General features: G+C 49.1%; 1 protein-coding gene across 2 annotated transcripts in view; it reads right to left on the bottom strand.

Moving 5' to 3' along the window:
- Nucleotides 1-19,503, bottom strand: part of SUGP1 (SURP and G-patch domain containing 1) — a 32,793-nt gene extending 13,290 nt beyond the window's left edge. Inside the window, exons 1-7 of one of the 2 annotated variants that reach the window (XM_021683078.1) lie at nt 19,463-19,503; nt 17,572-17,746; nt 12,343-12,443; nt 10,031-10,231; nt 7,840-7,963; nt 6,798-6,856; nt 5,734-5,857 (exon numbers count right to left, since the gene is read on the bottom strand). In XM_021683078.1, the coding sequence (XP_021538753.1) occupies nt 5,734-5,857; nt 6,798-6,856; nt 7,840-7,963; nt 10,031-10,231; nt 12,343-12,443; nt 17,572-17,746; nt 19,463-19,496 (818 nt within the window). In that variant the 5' untranslated portion in view covers nt 19,497-19,503. Of the gene's footprint in view, nt 1-5,733; nt 5,858-6,797; nt 6,899-7,839; nt 7,964-10,030; nt 10,232-12,342; nt 12,444-17,571; nt 17,747-19,462 lie in introns of both variants that reach the window. The other variant, XM_021683077.1, reaches the window with a different exon arrangement.
- Between the last annotated feature and the right edge of the window lie 263 nt (nt 19,504-19,766).

The raw sequence follows: 19,766 nt of genomic DNA, 5'->3' as shown, positions 1-19,766 counted from the left end.
TAAAAAACTCCTGGAACTAATACGTGATTGTAACAAGGCTACAAGATACAAGGTTAATATACAAAAGTCACCTGCTTTCCTATATTCCAGGAATGAACAAGTGGATTTGAAATTAAAAACACAATACCATTGGGCGCCTGGGTGGCTCAGTCGTTTAAGCGACTGCCTTCGGCTCGGGTCATGATCCTGGAGTCCTGGGATCGAGTCCCATATCGGGCTCCTTGCTCGGCAGGGGGTCTGCTTCTTCCTCTGACCCTCCCCCCTCTCATCTGCTCTCTCTCTCTCATTCTCTCTCTCAAATAAATAAATAAAATCTTTAAAAAAAAAAAAAAAAATACCATTTACATTAGTACACAAAAAAAATGTAGTATTTAGCTATAAGTCTACAAAATATGAACAGATTCTATGTAAGGAAAACTACACAACTCTGATGAATGCATTCAAAGAACTAAATAACTGGAGAGATATTCCTTGATTATAGATAGGAAAACTCAATATTGTCAAGATGTTGCTTCTTTCCAACTTGATTTACAGATTCAGTGCCATCTGAGTCAAAATCCCAAGTTACTTTGTGGATATTGACTGATTCTAAAGCTTATACAGGCACAAAAGACCCATTAATAGCCAACACAATATTGAACAAGAACAAAGTTGGAAGACTGACATGACCAGATTTCAAGGCTTACTGTAAGCTACAGTATCAAGGCAGTGCGGTATTAGTGAAAGAATAGACAAACGGATCAATAGAACAAAGGGCCCAGAAATAAACCCATTTAAACATGGTCAACTGATCACTGACAAAGGAGCAAAGACATTCTTTTCAACAAATGGTACTGGGGGACTGGACATCCACATGCAAAAAAAAAAAAAAAAAAAAAAAGAATCTAGACACAGACCTCACACCCTTCACAAAAATTAACTAAAAATGGATCATAGATTTAAATGTAAAATGCAAGGCTATAAGGCTCCTAGAAGATAACACAGGAGAAAATCTAGATGACTTCATGGATGGTGATGACTTTTTAGAGAGACTCAAGGCACAATCATGAAAGCCACTGATAAGCTGGACTTCATTAAAATTTATTTCTTTTAAAGATTTATTTATTTGAGAGAGCACAAACAGGTGGTGTGACAGGCAGAGGGACAGGGAGAAGCAGGCTCCCCGCTAAGCAGAGAGCCCGATTTGGAGGACTCCAGGATCATGATCTGAGCCGAAGGCAGATGCTCAACCGACTGAACCACCTAGGTACCCCTAAAATTGAAAACTTCTACTGTGCAAAAGCCACACTATCAAGAGAAGATACACCACTAACTGGGAGATAATATTTGCAAAAGACACATTTGATAAAAGGACTATGATCCAAAATATACAAAGAACTCTTAAAACTCAACAATAAGAAAATAACCCAATTAAAAAACGAGCCGATGATACACAGATGGCAAATAAGCATATAGAAAGATGTTCCACAACATATGTCATCAAGAAAATGGAAATTAAAACAACACTGAGATACTACTACACATGTATTAGAATGGCCAAAATCCAGAACACTGAGAACATCAAATGTTGGCGAGCAGGTGGAGCAACAGGAACTCTCACTCACTGCAGAGGGAAATGCAAATGATACAGCCACTTTGGAAGACAGTTTGGCAGTTTCTCACAAAACTAAACGTACCATGTGATCCAACAATCACGTTTCTTGGTATTTACTCAAGAGTTGAAAACTTATGTCCCTACAAAACCCTGCACACAGATGTTTATAGCAGTTTCCTTCACAATCGCCAAAATTTGGAAGCAACCAAGATGTTCTGCTGTAGCTAAATGAATAAACTGTGGGACATCCAGACAATGGAATATTATTCAGTGCTAAAAAGAAATGAACTGTCAAGCCATATAAAGGCATGGAAGAATCAGTCTTAAACCCAAGCCAAAGAAGCCAATCTGAAAAGACTACATACTATATGACTCCAATTATGTAACATTTTGGAAAAGGCAAACCATGGAATCGGTAAAAAGATCAGTGGTTGCCAGGAGTTGGGAAGGAAGAAGGGATGAATATGTGGAATATGGGTGATTTTAGGGCAACAAGAATACTTTATATGACGCCATAATGATGGATACATGTCATTGTATATTTGCCCAAACTCACAGAAGGTACAACGCCAAGAGTGAACCCTAAAGTTAACTGTGGAGTCTGGGGGATTATGAAATATCAAAGTAGCTTCATCAACTGTACTACTCTAGTGGGGAATGTTGATAATAGGGGAGGCTGTGCATGTGTAGAGGCAGGGGCATGTGAGAAATCTCTGTACCTTCCCTTCAATTTTGTGTGAACCTAAAACTGCCCTAAACAAAAATGACATCTTAAAAAAAGTTAAGAGAGGGGTGCCTGGGTAGCTCAGTTGGTTAAGCGACTGCCTTCGGCTCAGGTCATGATCTTCAGGTCCTGGGATTGAGCCCCACATCAGGCTCCCTGTTCAGCAGGGAGTCTGCTTCTCCCTCTTCCTGCTACTCCGCCGGCCTGTGCTCTCTCTCTGTCAAATAAATAAATATTATTAAAAAAAAAAAAAAAAAAAAGTTGAGAGAGGGGAGCCGGGGTGGCTCAGTTGGTTAAGGGTCTGCCTTTGGCTCAGGTCATGATCCCAGGGTCCTGGGATCGAGCCCCGCATCGGGCTCCCTGCTCAGCGGGGAAGTCTGCCTCTCCCTCTGCCTCTCCACCGGCTCTTGCTCTCTCTCTCCCTCTCTCAAATAAATAAATAAAATCTTAAAAAAAAAAAGTTAAGAGACAAAAGCAAAAAAATTTTCTAAGAGGGAAGGGAAAAGTTGGCTGGATGTGAAAAAAGACGCTTGGCAACCAGGAAGGGTCGAATACGAATTTAAGGCTATCTGGTTTCTATATTCTGATTTAAAAGATTTTTTAACTTGACAACATAAGACTTTCCTGTTAAAATGGCATGGAGTATGGTGGTGAAGGCACCTCCTCCCGCTGATCTCTGCCTCAGTTTCGTCCCCTGTAAGAGGCCAGCAACAGGGCTTGAAAAGAACAACGTGGCTCACCCGGGTGACAGGTTCAAGTGCTATGTGGCTCATGGTGGATGCTGTGCTTGTGCTACACCTTCACCTAACTGATCTGATGGCCGCAATCCCACTGAGGAGATGCAGTTATTAAGAATTTAGCCCACTGAGGGACGCCTGGGTGGCTCAGTCGTTAAGCGTCTGCCTTCGGCTCGGGTCATGATCCCAGAGTCCTGGGATCGGGTCCCACATTGGGCTCCCTGCTGAGCAGGGGGCCTGCTTCTCCCTCTCCCTCTGCCTCTCACCCTGCTTGTGCGCGTGTGCTCTCTCTCTCTCTCTCTCAAATAAATAAATAAATAAAATCTTTAAAAAAAAAAAAAAAGAATTTAGCCCACTGAGGCTGGACGTTCAATTTGTGACTCATTTTTCAAGATTACGGATGATGCTGTATTTAACATTTCTGGGGATGGCATCACAGAAGTGGGATGACCAGTCAAAGGAATGGGTGTTTCCAGTTTCTTTATAGATAAGCCATTGTTACAGATTGTTTCCCAAAACACAGAGCCACTGGGGTGTGCCCGGCCCATGTGAGGAATCAGGAGGGCAGGAAAGGGCCAAGAGAGGCAAACACACGAGCAGTTCCTATTACATTTGGACGGTGAGAAAAACTGCCTCACACCTGTCTCCATGCGGAGATTAAACAGATCATGCTGCTCACCTTTAGCCACTTCCCCACCAGGGACCCCAGGCTCTGCCTTTACCCTGGCACCCCTTCTTCCCTCTGGCCTCATCACAGTAACACCCAACAAGCTGGGCAACCACCAGTGAAGCCCCACAGAGGACCCAGAGCTGCCTATGCCAAGAGCGTCTCTTAGTCCTGACCCCAGGGGGAAGGCTCGGCCAGTGCTGCTGGGCCCTGGACCTCCCTGACCCAGGAGAGCAGGCTGGGCTCACAGCTTTGACAGAAATCTATAACCTTGCCCGCTTTACCTACCATAGATCTTTTCATAGTCAGTTCTACTTACGACGAGTGACGGCAAATTAAAGGTCCTTAAATAAACTTACTTAGGTAAATGGAGTTAAAAAAAAAAAATGCAGTGACTTAAAGTAAAATATTAAGTCAATGCTGATTTGGGTGGTGCAGAGTGGTGGCCGGCATCACGATGTTGTGAGGAGATCTCAGGTGGATCTCTAGACCAGGCAGACCCCTCTCTTGAACTCTGGACCCAAACACCCCATGGCCCCCATGAGGGCTCCTGGCTGCCCAGGTACCACATACACAGATCCCTGAACTCCCCAGCAGCCGTCTCCCTGCCCTCGTCCACCGAGTCACTGAGCCTCGGCCCTCCCTCCCCTAGTCCCCACGGTTTTATCAGCACTGCCCCTCCGCCATGTTTCTCCTCTGCCTGTCTGCTTTGACCTGGTGTGCCTATCCCCCCTTACAACTGTGGCCAGTGACCTTGGAAGCACACTTTACCCTGTCACTCTCTATGTGGACCCTCCAAAGGCTGTCAGTGAACACCTGCCCTCTGGGACCTGGCCCTGCCTGGCTCCAAGGCCCAGGGACACTGCATGCTGACACTCGCCCTGCACGCCAGCCACATTGGCGTGGCACTCGGATCTCTGCTGCTTCACTCCTGCTTCCTTCGTCTTGAGTGCCCAATGGCATCTATAGCCACTGACTCAACTAGCCCAGACTGCTGCTCCTGGACGTCTTGTTACACATGCCATCACATCTCCTCGCTTTCTGAGTCGGAATTTGTGTTATTCATGGCCAAAAACATCCTCACGGGTGCATCATCCCCACATCAACTTCAGTATCCATCTCATAGCCCCTGCTGGTCCCTACCCAGCAGCAGTGACTGCCCAGCCCCCACTCCAACACCCTGCCCCCCAATAACCTCCCCCTAGCAAAGAGGAGGTGCTGAACCCACCCAACTTGTGAAAAGGTAAACACAGACCCAGCCTGAGGGACTGGGATGTAGCTGCATGGCTGGAGACAGCAGGGAAGCCAGGCTGTTTGTCCCAAGCCCTCTGTGGAACCTGTGTACAGGCTGAGGGTTCCCACTTCACAGAGCCTAAGGTACCACATTCCCACTTTCCTGCCATTCCCCCACTGAATAGGTCTGACCCTACAAAAGCACAAAGTGAACAACACTTCTGGGAGTTTCTGCCCAAGAGCCTGGCCTGCTCCTAGCCTAGGGCTGCCATCTCTGTTAGAAAGGGAGCCAGGGGGCACTAGAGACTTTCTTCATGAGGCCCGTTGAAAACAGGACACCCCGGGGTGCCTGGGTGGCTCAGTCATTAAGCGTCTGCCTTCGGCTCAGGTCATGATCCCAGGGTCCTGGGATTGAGCCCCGCATCGGGCTCCCTGCTCCGCGGGAAGCCTGCTTCTCCCTCTCCCACTCCCCCTGCTTGTGTTCCCTCTCTCACTGTGTCTGTGTCCAATAAATAAAATCTTTAAAAAAACACACAAAAAAACCCAAAACAGAACACCCGAAGGGTCCCCGCATGCCTGCCTCAGAGATGATTTAGGCTCCAACAAGTAGTTGCCCATGGGGTGGCAGAGCTGGGCTTGGGGGTCAGAGCTCCTGGGCCCAACCCTGCCACATTCTGATTGTGGGACTCTGATATGTTGAGCCCACTGGGGGCAGGGGGTGGTGGTGCTGCGATCAGGGTGTGTGTGGGGTCATCTCCCCGTTTAGTTCCCCTCTTACCTGAATGCCTGGTTCTCGCGGTTGTTCTGAAGAGCGATGGTTTCCACTTCTGGACCCCCGTCCGCTATGAACCTGGCCAACTTTTCTGCAAGGTTCTTGGCCTCTTCGTCCTCTGGGGGTGAAACTTTAAGCAGGCTGTCAGTACTGAGCTCAACTCACCACACCCAACAGCCTAATTCCTGCTAAGAACCCCATGGGTAACAAGAGGGGTTTATTTTAGGAACAATGCAAAGAAAAACAGGCAAATGGGAATCAGATTACTGCACTGGGACCAAATACCAGAGTTAATATTACAATATATCTTGAGACCCTGCCCCCACCCTGCACCCTGCCCCTTCCCGCCCCACAGATCATAGAACAGAATGTGAGAGAAGGTCTGGATCCAGGCTGGAGGGGAGATGGGAGCCCCACCTCAGTCTTTCTGCCAGGGGCTGCCCATCCAGGTCACACACGGAAGTGGGCCTGGCCCTCCTCTCCTGGGGAGAAGGTCAGGGCACAGGGCGGCAGGAGACAGACAAAACACACCGACCTCTGTGGCCTGTGTTTGGCCTAAACATCGATGCCCCTGCCACCCACTATAATCTGGCTGGGATTTTACTTCATGATGGCTGGAGACCAGCTAGCATCTCCCCCTCCCCTGATACTCATCCCATCAGGAGTTCACCAGCTGATCCCTTCTGTCCTCTATCCCCCTCCCCAAGGGTCAGGCACATTTGTCTTTAGGCTCTCAGTGCCAGACAGGCAGCAACAGCTCATTAACACTTATTTAAATAACTAAGGACCAACAGACAAGCGCTCCCTCCTCCACTCCATATACACGCACAGAGCAACACTCTTGAACATAACAATGACCTTGACCTTCGCCCTCAGACTCTCCCTCACCTCAGACCACTGGTGAAGAGGGGCAATGCTGTTCCCAGTGTGACCCTGGCTGCCTGACAGGGCACAGACCTGGGCCCTAGGCACCACCCCATGCACCAGAGCCTCCCAGAACCCCGGTTCCACATGGGATGTGGTTTGTCCACACACCTCCCCAGAACCTCCCACCCCCTCCACCCACTTACCTTTCTGAGAGGATGCCTGCAACTTCTGTGCCTCCTTTCTTATCTCAGCCACCTTCTTTCTGTAGTAGAGGAATTCCCTGCTATTCTTATCATGCAAAAACCTGGAGAGAAGTTTTGCAAAATAGACAGGAGGGTGAGCAGTGGGGATGGGCTGACCCAAGCAGCTTCTGAAGAACGTTGTGCAAAAGCAAGCTGGTGGGGCGCCTGGGTGGCTCAGTCGGTTAAGCATCTGCCTTCAGCTCAGGTCATGATCCCAGGGTTCTGGGATTAAGCCCCACGTCAGGCTCTTTCTCCCACTCTTTCTGCCCCTCTGCCCACTTGTGCGCACGCTCTCTCTCTCAAATTAAGAAAATCTTAAAAACATTAAAAACAAAAACAAAACAAAAGCAAGCTGGTGAGCAGAGACACCTTGATGAGGCCCAAGATTAAGCCTCTGCACCACACCGGAGCTCCTGCGACCTCTGGTGTGAGTTAGAAAGCACTTGGGGGGCGCCTGGGTGGCTCAGTCGGCTAAGCGACTGCCTTCGGCTCAGGTCACGATCCTGGAGCCCCGGGATCGAGTCCCGCATCGGGCTCCCTGCTCGGCGGGGAGTCTGCTTCTCCCTCTGACCCTCCCCCCTCTCGTGCTCTCTGTCTCTCATTGTCTCTCTCGCAAATAAATAAAATCTTAAAAAAAAAATGATTCTATTTTTAGAGGTGCCTGAGTGGCTCAGTCGGTTAAGCATCTGCCTTCCGCTCAGGTCACGATCCTGGAGCCCCTGGATCGAGTCCCGCATCGGGCTCCCTGCTCGGCGGGGAGTCTGCTTCTCCCTCTGACCCTCCCCCCTCTCGTGCTCTCTGTCTCTCATTCTCTCTCAAACAAACAAACAAACAAATAAATAAAAGAAAGCACTTGGAAACTCGGACCAGTGGTCTGGCCCACATGAACAAGCACCCAACCCCGACCAGCCTCAGTAACCAGTAGGGTTTTACAAGAACGCACGTACTACTGTGTGACAAGAACATTAAGCAGTGGTGGCCTTCCCCTCCCAGAAATACTTACGAGAACGCCGGGTTATCCTTGTAGTTCTCCATAGCTACTTTTTCTAACTCGGGGCCTCCTTCTGCCACAAAGCGGGCCAATTTCTCTATCACTTTCCGAGTCTCGGCTCCCTCTGGGGGTGAAACTTTAAGGAGGCTGTCAGTACTGGGGTTCAACTCACACACCCCACAGTCAACAGGCACACTCTCTCTATGGACCACAACGACAGAGGGGTGGGGGAGAAGAGGGTGAAATGCGGGAGGTTGTCGGGTGTCCTGAGTCCAAGCACAAAGCACTGTGACGAGGGGGAAGGCAGTCTAAACAGTCTTCGTGAGACACACTGGGCGGGAGGGAAGTGTGGGAGCCTCTGGGAGACCAAGCCGATCCCAGGCTCGGAGGGAGATGTCAGAAAACATAACCAGTCTCCCCTTTTTTCTGAAATGCTTAATTCCTTTTATTTACCAGGGTTCAGTTTAACAAATTGGTTTCCTGTCACCTTCCAAGACGACAAATTCCTTTTAAAGTGTCATTACAAACTCTGACTTAAACACATCGAGTGAGTTTCAATCCATTTTAAACATATCAGGTGGGTTTCAATCCATTGCAATTAATGTCATCACAGAAGCTCAATTGTCCCCTCTGCAGCTGGTAGAGCCTCTTCAGGAGTCTCTGATGGCCTCCTCGCTATCTGCTGGGACAGGGTGCTCCAGGATCATCTCATACACTTCCTGACCAGACCTAGAGCCAGCCATTTCTCCAAGAAGTCCTGGTGTCCATGAGGGAGAAAATGTGTCTCCAGACCACGCCAGGGGCGCTCACCGCAACAGGCTTAATCATTACCTCAGGGCCTTTACAGTGAACAGAGCTATAGAAATGTTCTTTTTGTATTTGTATTAGCCTCCCCTTTGATCCGCATGGAACTTCCTTTTGTATTTTATTGCTGGCCCGTTCCTGAGGCATCTGTTGGCCAATTTACAGCTCATGTCCCTTTTATGACAACTCCCAGGAGAAATTTCTCCCTGCCACTGCCTAGGAATGTTCACTGCTCTCAGCAATAGGGCTAGACACTGAACCTGCAGCCAAACTTATTCCCCTTTTTGCCTTGGCTGCCAGGAAGCTGGGGGATGGGAGGTCAGGGACCTGTGGCCTGAGGAGGACCCTCAAGAGGTCCCAGGAACTTTCTGTAGCCACCTTTCCCCCTAGCCTTACGCTCTTCCTGAGTGCCTGGCAATGACTCTGACCTGTTTGACATTTACCAACACAGGTGCTTTTCTGAGGCCATGTCAACAGCAGGCCGTAAGAGGCCTCAATGCCCTTGAGACACTCACTGCCCCCTGTAAAGCATCACTTCTCAGCAGGGTACTGTCAGAGCTGCCGTGATGCCTCAGGAAACAGCCCCTTCCCTGGCTCCATCCTGACAGAGGTTGGCCATTGATCTGCTCAGATGCATGGCCATAAGCTGGCCCCCTCATTGAGAGTAACAAGTGTGAAGGCTGTCACAGCGTAACTATATGGTTATTTCAATCCGTCCTCACCATCAGGGTGATAGGACTGCGTCAGCCTGTCTGGGGCAGAGGTGGCCCAGGCCTCCACATGGCTCAGGAGGCACTGAGGCCTCGTTCTGAATGCAGACGGAGTTAGCCACAGTGGGGGTGCTGCCACTGCCACCCCCACCCTCCTATACGACAGGGCCTGGGCTGACTCTCCAAGAAAAATGACCGTTCTTCCCCTGGGCAGGAAAGCATGCCCTCCAACCTGTGGGCCTGGACCTCTGGCCCAAACTGGTGGGGACAATAACCCGCAATGGGAAGAGGCACTTCTGGTTCTCAGAGGGCTCAGAGAGTGTGCACCCAGACAGGGGAGCCATGGAAGCTCCTTCTCTCATGCTGGGACAAGGAGAGACACAAGTGAATATGCTCCTCCGAGAATACCCCTGCCCTGGCTGGAGACCAACCCACACGGGCAGAGGATGCTTCCCACGGCTCCCAGGTCAAAGTCCACAGTCTATAGCCCTCCACACTTCCCTTTCACTGTTCCCCAACACCCTTTCTTCACTCCCCCCAACCCTGGAGGGTCCCACGCTGGCCCCTGGCTCAGCCTGGAGGGCTAGCGGCCTCCCACCACTAGCCACACTTTCCCTGCTGACCATGGGTCCCACCCATGGAGCTGGAGGGGCAGTGGTCAAAGGAAGGTGGCAGCTCCCGCACCCTACCTTTGATCTCCAGCCACTGCTCGTAGTCTTCCTCCTCATCCTCATCAGGAGACTGGAAGACACTTGGGCGGCTGGCCACGGGTAGCTGCTTGGCATGCACATAGTTCTTCATCTGGCCTGGTGGGCTGCTGATGAGAGGGGGCCTCTTCCCGGGGCGGGGGAGTACTCGAGTGGGGGCACTGGGTGTGCTAGGTGGGGCATCTTGGGATAGAAAGAAAGACACCCATGCTCAAGGTCTGAGATGCACACTTCCCCATCTTCTCACCTAACATGGATGCGTGAGTGCATTAAGTAGGGCTGAGCCCTTGGCTTCCAGCATGGTGACTGGCAGGGAGTGGGCACTCAGAGAGGACACCATCCTCGTTTTATAGAAGAGGTCACTAAGGCTCAGAGAGGAATGATTTGTCACGGTCACCCAGCCTGGAGAAGAAAGGCTGGGCTCTGCAGGCAGCAGCTCTAGCAGAAGACTCCCTAACATTTGTGCCCAAAGCCCAGGGATGTGCCAGCTCTTCTGGATAAGGCCTGAATCCCCACACCTGGCTTATAACAATTCCCTCTGACTGTCGGTGGCAAGCTGGAGACAGCCTACTCGGGCTTTTCAAACACAGCTCCTGGCCTAAGGTCTTGCAGTGAAGGGCTGATACAGTCCTTCCTCCCTCTCTGTGAGTGAATTTGGTCTTAGCTGTTTCCTAGAAAGACTGACAAAGACTGAAGGTCAGCTGTTTTGCAAGCAACTTTCTTACATTAAAAGTAAGCTGACTGAGGGGCGCCTAGGTGGTTCAGTTAATTATCCGACTTTTTTTTTTTTTTTAAAAGATTTTATTTATTTGACAGAGAGAGAGAGACAGCACAAGCAGGGAGAGGGGCCAAGGGAGAAGGAGGCTCCCTGCTGAGCAGGGAGCCGGCTAGGGGGTTCAATCCAAGGACCCTGGGATCATGACCTGAGCCAAAGACAGACACTTAACGACTAAGCCACCCAGGTGGCTCTGAATCTTTTTTAAAAAACAAAATTAGGGGCGCCTGGGTGGCTCAGTCGGTTAAGCGACTGCCTTCGGCTCAGGTCATGATCCTGGAGTCCCTGGATCGAGTCCCGCATCAGGCTCCCTGCTCGGCGGGGGGTCTGCTTCTCCCTCTGACCCTCCCCCCTCTCATGTGCTCTCTCTCATTCTCTCTCTCTGAAATAAATGAATAAAATCTTTAAAAAAAAAAAAAAAAAAAGAAATTGCTGGGGGAAAGTCTTTAAAAAAAAAAAAAAAAAAGAAAGAAAAAAAATTAAGCTGGGGCGCCTGGGTGGCTCAGTCAGTTAAGCATCTGCCTTCGGCTCAGGTCATGATCTCAGGGTCCTGGGACCGAGCCCCACATCGGGCTCCCTGCTCAGCCCCTCCCTCAGCTCCCTCTCCCCCTCCCCCCTACTCGTGCGCGCTCTCTGAAATAAAAATAAAATTAAAAAAAAATTAAGCTGATTGGTAAACTACACAACCATAGATATGAGTGGACTCCCTATAATCATGGAGCTCCTATGGGCCAGGTGGCCCTCCCACCTATGGATGGGGTCCCATCCCTCAAACCTAAGTTGCTGCTCTAACCCACGCTGTGGTCCCACAGCCCTAGTGTTGGTTTGTAACCCTCCGGGGAGCTTCCCTGGTATAATCTGAACCTGGCCTCTATACTCAGAGAGCAGGGAGAGACCACAGAAAAAGGCAGGCCACTCCAGGTTGGTAAGCAGCTGTAATAAGCAAAAGGAACTTACATATGAGGCTTGTCTTGGGCAGCAGCAAAATGAATGGATCCCCGCACCCACCCACCAAATCTTAAAAGTTTATGGAGACCTTAAGTGGATTCAGTCACATATACTCACAGATGTTCTCAATACCACATCACTATCTCAAAGCTATGTGCTTGGAGTAGCTTCTGGAAAGACAAGGGGAACCCGCATTTCAAGCACAGGGGAGGGGGCAAGGGGCCTCTAAGTGCCAGCCAGTGTCCAGCTCACCGGTCAACTGGAGGGCATATCTTTTCCATGACATTCCCCAACACCCGGGGCATGTTTAGTCAGGCCCCTAACCCCTGGACTGAAACCTGGCTTATCTGTCTCTGCTCCTATGGGGTAAGCACCTTGAAGGCTAGGTCTGTGCTCTCCCTGACCATTTACTGTAGGGACGAACAGAATTCATCCCAATCAATGTGGGAGGAGAGAAGTAAGTCTGAGGCAGGACCTGCTATTTCTGTGACGCCCAGCGACTCCCGGAGGAGAGAGCCAGCAGGGTGAGCCCCAGCAGAGGGAGACTCAGGAAGCGGGTGACAGCACTCACCTGTGCTGGTCTGCGCCTTCTGCAACTTCAGAAACTGCTGCAAGAAGCTGCCGTCATTAGCAAACTTGTTGGAAACTGAAGAGTTCTGTGCATTCGCAATTCTAGACCCGAGACAGAGGACAGAGAGGGTGAGCCACAAGAGGAGGGGCAGGGGCCTGCCTTACCCGTCTCAGCCCCACACCCACCCCACGTTCTCACCTAATGGGCCCCAAAACCCTGCCCCAAAGATGTCTGGGGACTCTTGAGTACACAGAGTGGCCTTCGTAGTAATATGGAATAATCTTGTTCTAGTCAAAGCAATACTGTCTGTATTGATGTTATCGCTACCTATATATCGACCCTCCAGGTTCAAACAGTATCTACAACAAGACAGCTCAGAAGCACCTGCTCCTCCTGCACAGCACCTGCATGCTTGTTAACTAATTATCTGCGCTGTTCCTGGCTCCCATGTCTGTCTTCTCAGCTGGATATCAGAGATTTCCAAGGCAGGGCCTGTGTCTATACCCACATGTGACTGCAGTTCCGGACCTGAGCCAGTCAGCACTTCTGTGGGTATCACAGGTGCACGGCAAAATACCGAAAGCGATCTCTTGGTGGAAGAATTACAGGGGAATTTTATATTCTTCTTCTTATTTTTACACTCTCTTTTGTTTGCAAAACGTATGTTTAAACATCTAATTTCAACAAGTCAGCACCAAAGCAAACCCAGGAGCCCAAATGTTTAATTCAAATTCATTTTTCCTGATCATAAAAGCAACAGAGGTTTATTATGGTGCAAACGGGAACGTAGAAAAATAGAAAGCAAAGGGAAACATCCAAGAGTCTCTTCCCCTCAGAACAGCCACTACTAACTCTTTGAGTTGTCCCCTAACTTAGAAACAGAAGGAAATAAGGCTACGATCATAGTATATATCCTACTTCTTCCATTTTCTACTATAACATACCATCCTGCCCCAAACCTCAGAAATTCCTAATATATACTGCTTTCAAGGCCACACAACACTCCAATTTTTGTTATTAGTTGTTACAACTACTATATATTTATATGTATTTATACATAATACATAACCTATTCATATATAATATATATTATATATAATTACTCTATACTATATATACCATTATAATATAATTATCATCAGTCACTGTTATACTCACACATCCAATAATTGGTAAAGGCTCAGGGAGCCCACAGGCCTAGCCTTTTTCTATTAAAATTAAGTTTTATTCCGGGCGCCTGGGTGGCTCGGTTGGTTAGGCGACTGCCTTCAGCTCAGGTCATGATCCTGGAGTCCCTGGATCGAGTCCCACATCGGGCTCCCTGCTCGGCGGGAAGTCTGCTTCTCCCTCTGACCCTCCCCCCTCTCATGTGTTCTCTCTCATTCTCTCTCTCTCAAATAAATAAATAAAGTCTTTAAAAAAAAAATTAAGTTTTATTCTTCTAAAAATTCTAAAATTCTAAAAAGTCTTATTCTTCTAAAAATCTGTTGTAATGAACTAAAAATGGAAACAACTTAATCAACAAATAGCACTAGTTCAATAAATCACAGGACTTCCATAGGGCAGATGGAGCAGCCCTGAATACTTAAAATTTTAGAGATAAAGCAATAAAGTACAATATTAAATGAAAAACAAAACAAAACAAAAGCAGGATGTAAAACAACTACAAGGATGGTTAAGCATCCAACTCTTAATTTCTGCTCAGGTCATGATCTCAGGGCTGTGAGATTGAGCCCAGCATCGGGCTCAGCACTGAGCATGGAGCCTGCTTAAGATTCTCTCTCTCCCTCCCCCCTCCCTCTACCCCCCCCCCAGGCCCCCTTCCCCAAAGAAAACCAAACAACAACTACAGTATGGCCCTATTTATGTCAAAAAATATTTGAATTAAAAATTGTTAGGGGCGGGCGCCTGGGTGGCTCAGTTGGTTGGGCAACTGCCTTCGGCTCAGGTCATGATCCCGGAGTCCTGAGATCGAGTCCCACATCGGGCTCCCGGCTCAGCAGGGAGCCTGCTTCTCCCTCTGACCCTATCCCCTCTCATGCTGTTTCTCTCTCTCTCTCTCTCAAATACATACAAACATACATACATAAATAAATAAATAAAATTGTTAGGGGCGCCTGGGTGGCTCAGTCAGTTAAGCAGCTGCCTTCTGCTCAGGTCATGACCCCGGGGTCCTGGGACTGAGCCCCAAGGCAGGCTCTCTGCTCAGCAGGAAGCCTGCTTCTCCCTCTCCCACTCCCCCTGCTTGTGTTCCCTCTCTGTGTCTCTCTCTGTCAAATAAATAAATAAAATCTTAAAAAAAAAAAGGAATAACCATCAAGGGGTGTCTGGGTGACTCAGTCAGTTAAGCATCTGCCTTCGGCTCACATCAGGCCCCCTGCTCGGCAGCGAGTCTGCTTCTCCCTCTGCCCCTCCCCCCTGCTCATGCTCTCTCTCTCATAAATAAAATCTTTTTGCAGGGTTATGATTTTGATTTTGCCTCGTTTTCCTCTCCTTTAGTTTCCATCAAGTCTACCACATATATGTAAAGTTGAGGGTTTTTTTTTTTTTTTAAGATTCATTTATTTTTTAGAGCTAGAGAAAGAGAGCACAGCAGGGAGGGGCAGGAGAGGGAGACTGTCTCAAGTGACTCCGTGCCAAGCCTGGAGCCCAACGTGGGGCTCAATCCCATGACCCTGAGATCACACACGACCTGAGCCAAAACCAAGAGTTGGATGCTCAACTGACTGCGCTACCCAGGTGCCCCTGTAAAGTTTTGTTTTTCTTTTCCCCATACAAGAGAGAAGGTTCTGCTGACCCTGGTCTTGTCCTCATACTATGAATATCTCCCTCAAGAGGGATGGAAAGAAGGTGGGGACAATGAAAGACAAGAAAAAACACCTTGGGGGGCGCCTGGGTGGCTCAGTTGGTTAAGCGACTGCCTTCAGCTCAGGTCATGATCCTGGAGTCCCTGGATCGAGTCCCGCATCGGGCTCCCTGCTCGGCAGGGAGTCTGCTTCTCCCTCTGACCCTCCCCCCTCTCATGTGCTCTCTCTCATTCTCTCTCTTTCAAATAAATAAATAAAATCTTTAAAAAAAAAAAAAAGAAAGAAAGAAAAAACACCTCGGGGCAGCAGCAAGCAGCAAATGAATCCCACTTGAAAACCACCCATTAACAGATGGTAAGGGATATTATGCAGCCTTTAAAAATTCTGGCTCTTGATGAACAGATAAGCAAAACATGGTCCATCCACACAATAGAGTATTATTTGGCCATGAAAAGGAATGAAGTCCTTACTCATGCTAAAAAGTGATGAACCTTGAAAGCATCCTGTCCAGTGAAAGAAGCCAAACACAAAAGGCCGAATGTTATATAAAATATCTAGAATAGATTAATCCACAAAGATGGTAAGTTAGGGGGATGCCTATGTGGCTCAGTTGGTTAAGTGTCTCCCAGGGTCCTAGGATCAAGCCCCACATCGGGCTCCCTGCTCAGTGGGGAGTCTGCTTCTCCCTCTCCCTCCGCCCTTCCCCCTCCGCCCATGCTCTCTCACTTTCTTTCTCTTAAATAAATAAAATCTTAAAAAAAAAAAAAGACGGTACATTAGGGGTTGCCAGGGGCTGGGGAAGGAGGAAATAGGGAGTGAACGGAAATGGGTACTGGGTTTCCTTTTGGGATGATACAAATGTCCTAGAACTAGATATTGGTGATGGTTGCATAACATTGTGAATACACCAAAAAATCACTGAATTGTATAGTTTAAAAGATCAATTTTATGGCATATTAATTATATCTCAGTAAGAATAAAACTTAAAAACTACGATGGTTCTAAAGAGTTGCAATGCAGGGAAAAGCTTTCCTTTTAAAAAGTTGAGGGGGAAGTAGCACATGAAATGGATCACAGCTTTGTGAAACAAAGCAAAGACAGGGAGAATATAGCAAAATGGTTGCCCTGAGGCAACCTGAATGTTTATTTCCTCAGTGAGAAATTCTAACATTTGTTCTATGCTTTTACAACTAAGAAAATAACCTTATTTCCAAAGCTACCTGTATTATGCACCCACCCACTTGATGCTCCCTTTCAACTGCCTGATCCTGGTGCTGGGGTCCAGCTGCTTCCAGGAGACCTACTTGGAGGCATGTCTATAGATCTTTCCCATCATTTTCAAGTCCTTCCATAACCCTAGGGCAAGAGCCTACAAGCCCACTGACTGACAGATCACTCCATATCCAGTCCCCACATTCTTTTTTTTTTTTTTTTTAGGATTTTATTTATTTATTTGACAGACAAAGACATGGTGAGAGAGGGAACAGAAGCAGGGGCAGTGGGAGAGGGAGAAGCAGGCCTCCCGCGGAGCAGGGAGCCCAATGCGGGGCTCGATCCCAGGACCCTGGGATTATGACCTGAGCCGAAGGCAGACACTTATGGACTGAGCCACCCAGGCACCCCTCCAGTCCCCACATTCTTAAGTCCCTTGGAGATGCCAGGCTCTGGGTTCCCATAAGAATAGAGTCTAAGTCCTGCCCTCAATGACATGCCATAGATTCTTAGAAAAGGTGAGAGCTGGGACAGCTTTGTAGAGGGTTTAACATATTCCATGCTTCAAACTCCAGAAGAAGGGCTCTTGTCATCCTAATCACACTACCCCTGCTCAAAACTCTTGGGTGTCCTGAGCATTTCTCAGGACAGGCAGGAGGAAACCCTGCCTGATCTACCTCCTGCTTCACTCTGAAACGCCTTTGATGCAACAGCTTGAGCCACCTGACATGCAAGGGCTCTCTTCCCTTCCTGCCTTCTGCTGGTTAGGCCTTTCCCTGCTTCCTCAGTGGGCTGGCTCTGAGAACGCAGAGCCTCTGCTGGGCCCCCACAGCGGCTACTGCACCAGGGAACACACCGCCTCATGTTACGCACTGGCAGCTCTGGGGTAGAACTGGTACCCCCTTTGTTAGTAGACCGTGAGCCCCATAAGGGTAGAGATGGGAATCTGGGGTTTGTTCCGGGCTACATCCTTGGTCCCTAGCCCACAGCTGGTCAGGAGTAAATAACTGGTGAATTCGGCCAGGCCATCCTCTCAGCTCCCACACACCACTCGTTTCTCTCTTGCCACCTGAGCCTCCTGAGGGCATCTGTGTCACTCCTTGCATCATCAGGTTGTGGCCAGGTGCAAGAATACCCTGACTGCTCTTGAACACAAAACCCTCCGCAGTGACCCTCTAAGACCCCAGCCCAGCTGCAGGGGGGCACTTACTCGCCAGGATGTGGGGGCTGAGGGCTGATGACCACCTGATTCTGCTTGGCTTTCTGCTCCATTTTGGCTTCAATTTCACGTTTCTTCTGAGCAATAAGCTCTTCCTGGTGAAGGATGTTCATGTTCATTTTTCCGGACTTGGGAGGAGCAACCCCAAACCACCGGTTAGCCTTTCCTGAGGAGAAAAAAGCCTATTAGTGTATACATATCAGCATATCAGCAACCATAAACATGTCCAGTGGCTCCTACAGGAGCAGCCCAGTTGCTGCTGCCTGCACGAACTGACATTCAAATTTCTATTTCTTCATTTATTCCATGAACATTTACTGAGCTAATGTACCAGGTGTTCTGCTCAACCAGAGAAGGGGTCTCTGCCAATGTGGGTCTCACCTTCGGCCAAGAAGGCAATAGACTTACACCCAAAAAGTAGCTGTAAAATTGTAATAAGAGCTCTTCGCTAGAAACCAAAAAAGGGGTGGAAGAATGACAGAGGAGCACCTATACAGTTAAGCAGCCAAAAAATAACTGTTAGAAGAAAAGACATGTAAGCTGAAACCAGAAAGATAAAGAGCCAGCCTCCTGAAAAGCCACATGAGGAGCTATCTGGGCAGAATAAGGAGCAGTTGCAAAAACCAAAGGAAAAAGAAGCCTGGTATATGCAAGGACCAGCCAGGGCCCAGTGTGGCCAGAGTGGGGGAATGCAAGGAATGGAGGTGGGGGTGCAAGATAGGAATTTTGGTTTTACTTTAAGGGCTCTAGGGGAGTAACAGAGGAGTATTAAGCTCACAAACAGTATTTTAAAGATCATTCTGACTACTAATTGTAGAGTGCACAGAGACAGCAAGGAGACCAACAAGGAGGCTTGGATGGTGTCCTGGAGGATGATGGTGTCTTCAGATGAGAGTGGGAAGTGTAGAGATGGAGAAGACACCTCAAAGGCTTCCCATGGGACTCAGAATAAAATCCAAAATCTGAAAGTTGATTTTCAGGGCCTTGTCAGAAAAGACTCCCCTCCTCACTTCCACTTCATCCTTGACATTCTTCAAAATGACAAGCCCATCACACCCCAAAGACTGCACTGGCTGCCACCCCTCTGCGTGGAAATCTCTGCCCTCCAGGCCTTCCTATAGCTGGCATCTTCTCATCTCAAATGTCTTCTGCTCAAAAAGGCCTTCCTTCACCACCCAATATCAGCAGCCTCCACCCCCATTCTCTCACATCATTATAACCTGCGTGTCTGTAAATATTTCCTCTGGGTGCATTGTCTGGGCCCAGTAGAAAATAACCTTCAGGAAGGCAGGACCGTTTCTGGATTACCACTGCATCCCCAGCGCCTAGCATAGTGCCTAGCACACAGTATTTGCTGAATGGGTGAATGCATCCCAGTCGGGGGGGCGGGGGGGGGGGGGGGGTTAGGGCTGGGAGAGAGGGAAGGGCAAGACTTGTGGTAAAGTGGGGGCTCAAAAGACTGAGAAAGTGTGTACAGAGAGTCCTAGAGCAGTTCGAAAAAGCAGCTTTTTCAGAAAGCGGACACAGGCCAGACCACGGCTGCTACGTACAGAGGGGCGCAGGACAGCCCAAGGTTGCTGCTGTTTCGGGAAGCAGAGCTCTAAACAGTCCTGACGGCGATTATTTGGGAAAGGGAGAGCAGGGCCAACCCAGTGGCAGCCTTTACGGAATACCAGGCGCCCACAGCAAACCCGGCGGTGGGGGCAGCAACTGGGTCTGGAGTCTCGGGAGACGGGGAGGATGCAGAAACCGCCGCTTCGGGACGCCCTAGGGGCTGAGGCGAGGGGCCGGTGGGCCGCGGCAGACCCGATGGGAGGACGAAACGGCGACGAGTAGCCCCACAGACCCAGACGAGCGCTTCAGGGGAGGCGGGGGCTGTTACCTGCAACATCCCGGTTGTCCATCTTGAGACTCATCCAATCCCACAATGCTCCGGTTCCACTTGAGAAGGCTTGTTATAGTGCGCATGGCCTGATGGGAGATGTAGTCCGTGTCGTCCCCACCAAGTCCGGCCACTGAGTTGATACGTGGGGTCTTTCCCCAAGAAAAACAAACCCCAGCCTATTGGCAATGTCTGTTCTCAGTCCCGCGGACCAAAGGCCATCGACTTTTCGCATACTTCCCCGGAGCCGCGGCCACTCCAAAGATGAACTACATGTTCCAGAATGCTTTATGCGGCAGCTATC

Source organism: Neomonachus schauinslandi, chromosome 1 (assembly GCF_002201575.2).
Source record: "Neomonachus schauinslandi chromosome 1, ASM220157v2, whole genome shotgun sequence".
Classification (NCBI taxonomy): domain Eukaryota; kingdom Metazoa; phylum Chordata; class Mammalia; order Carnivora; family Phocidae; genus Neomonachus; species Neomonachus schauinslandi.
The sequence above is the reverse complement of the archived record's forward strand: the minus strand, read 5'-3'. Positions and strand labels throughout refer to the sequence as shown.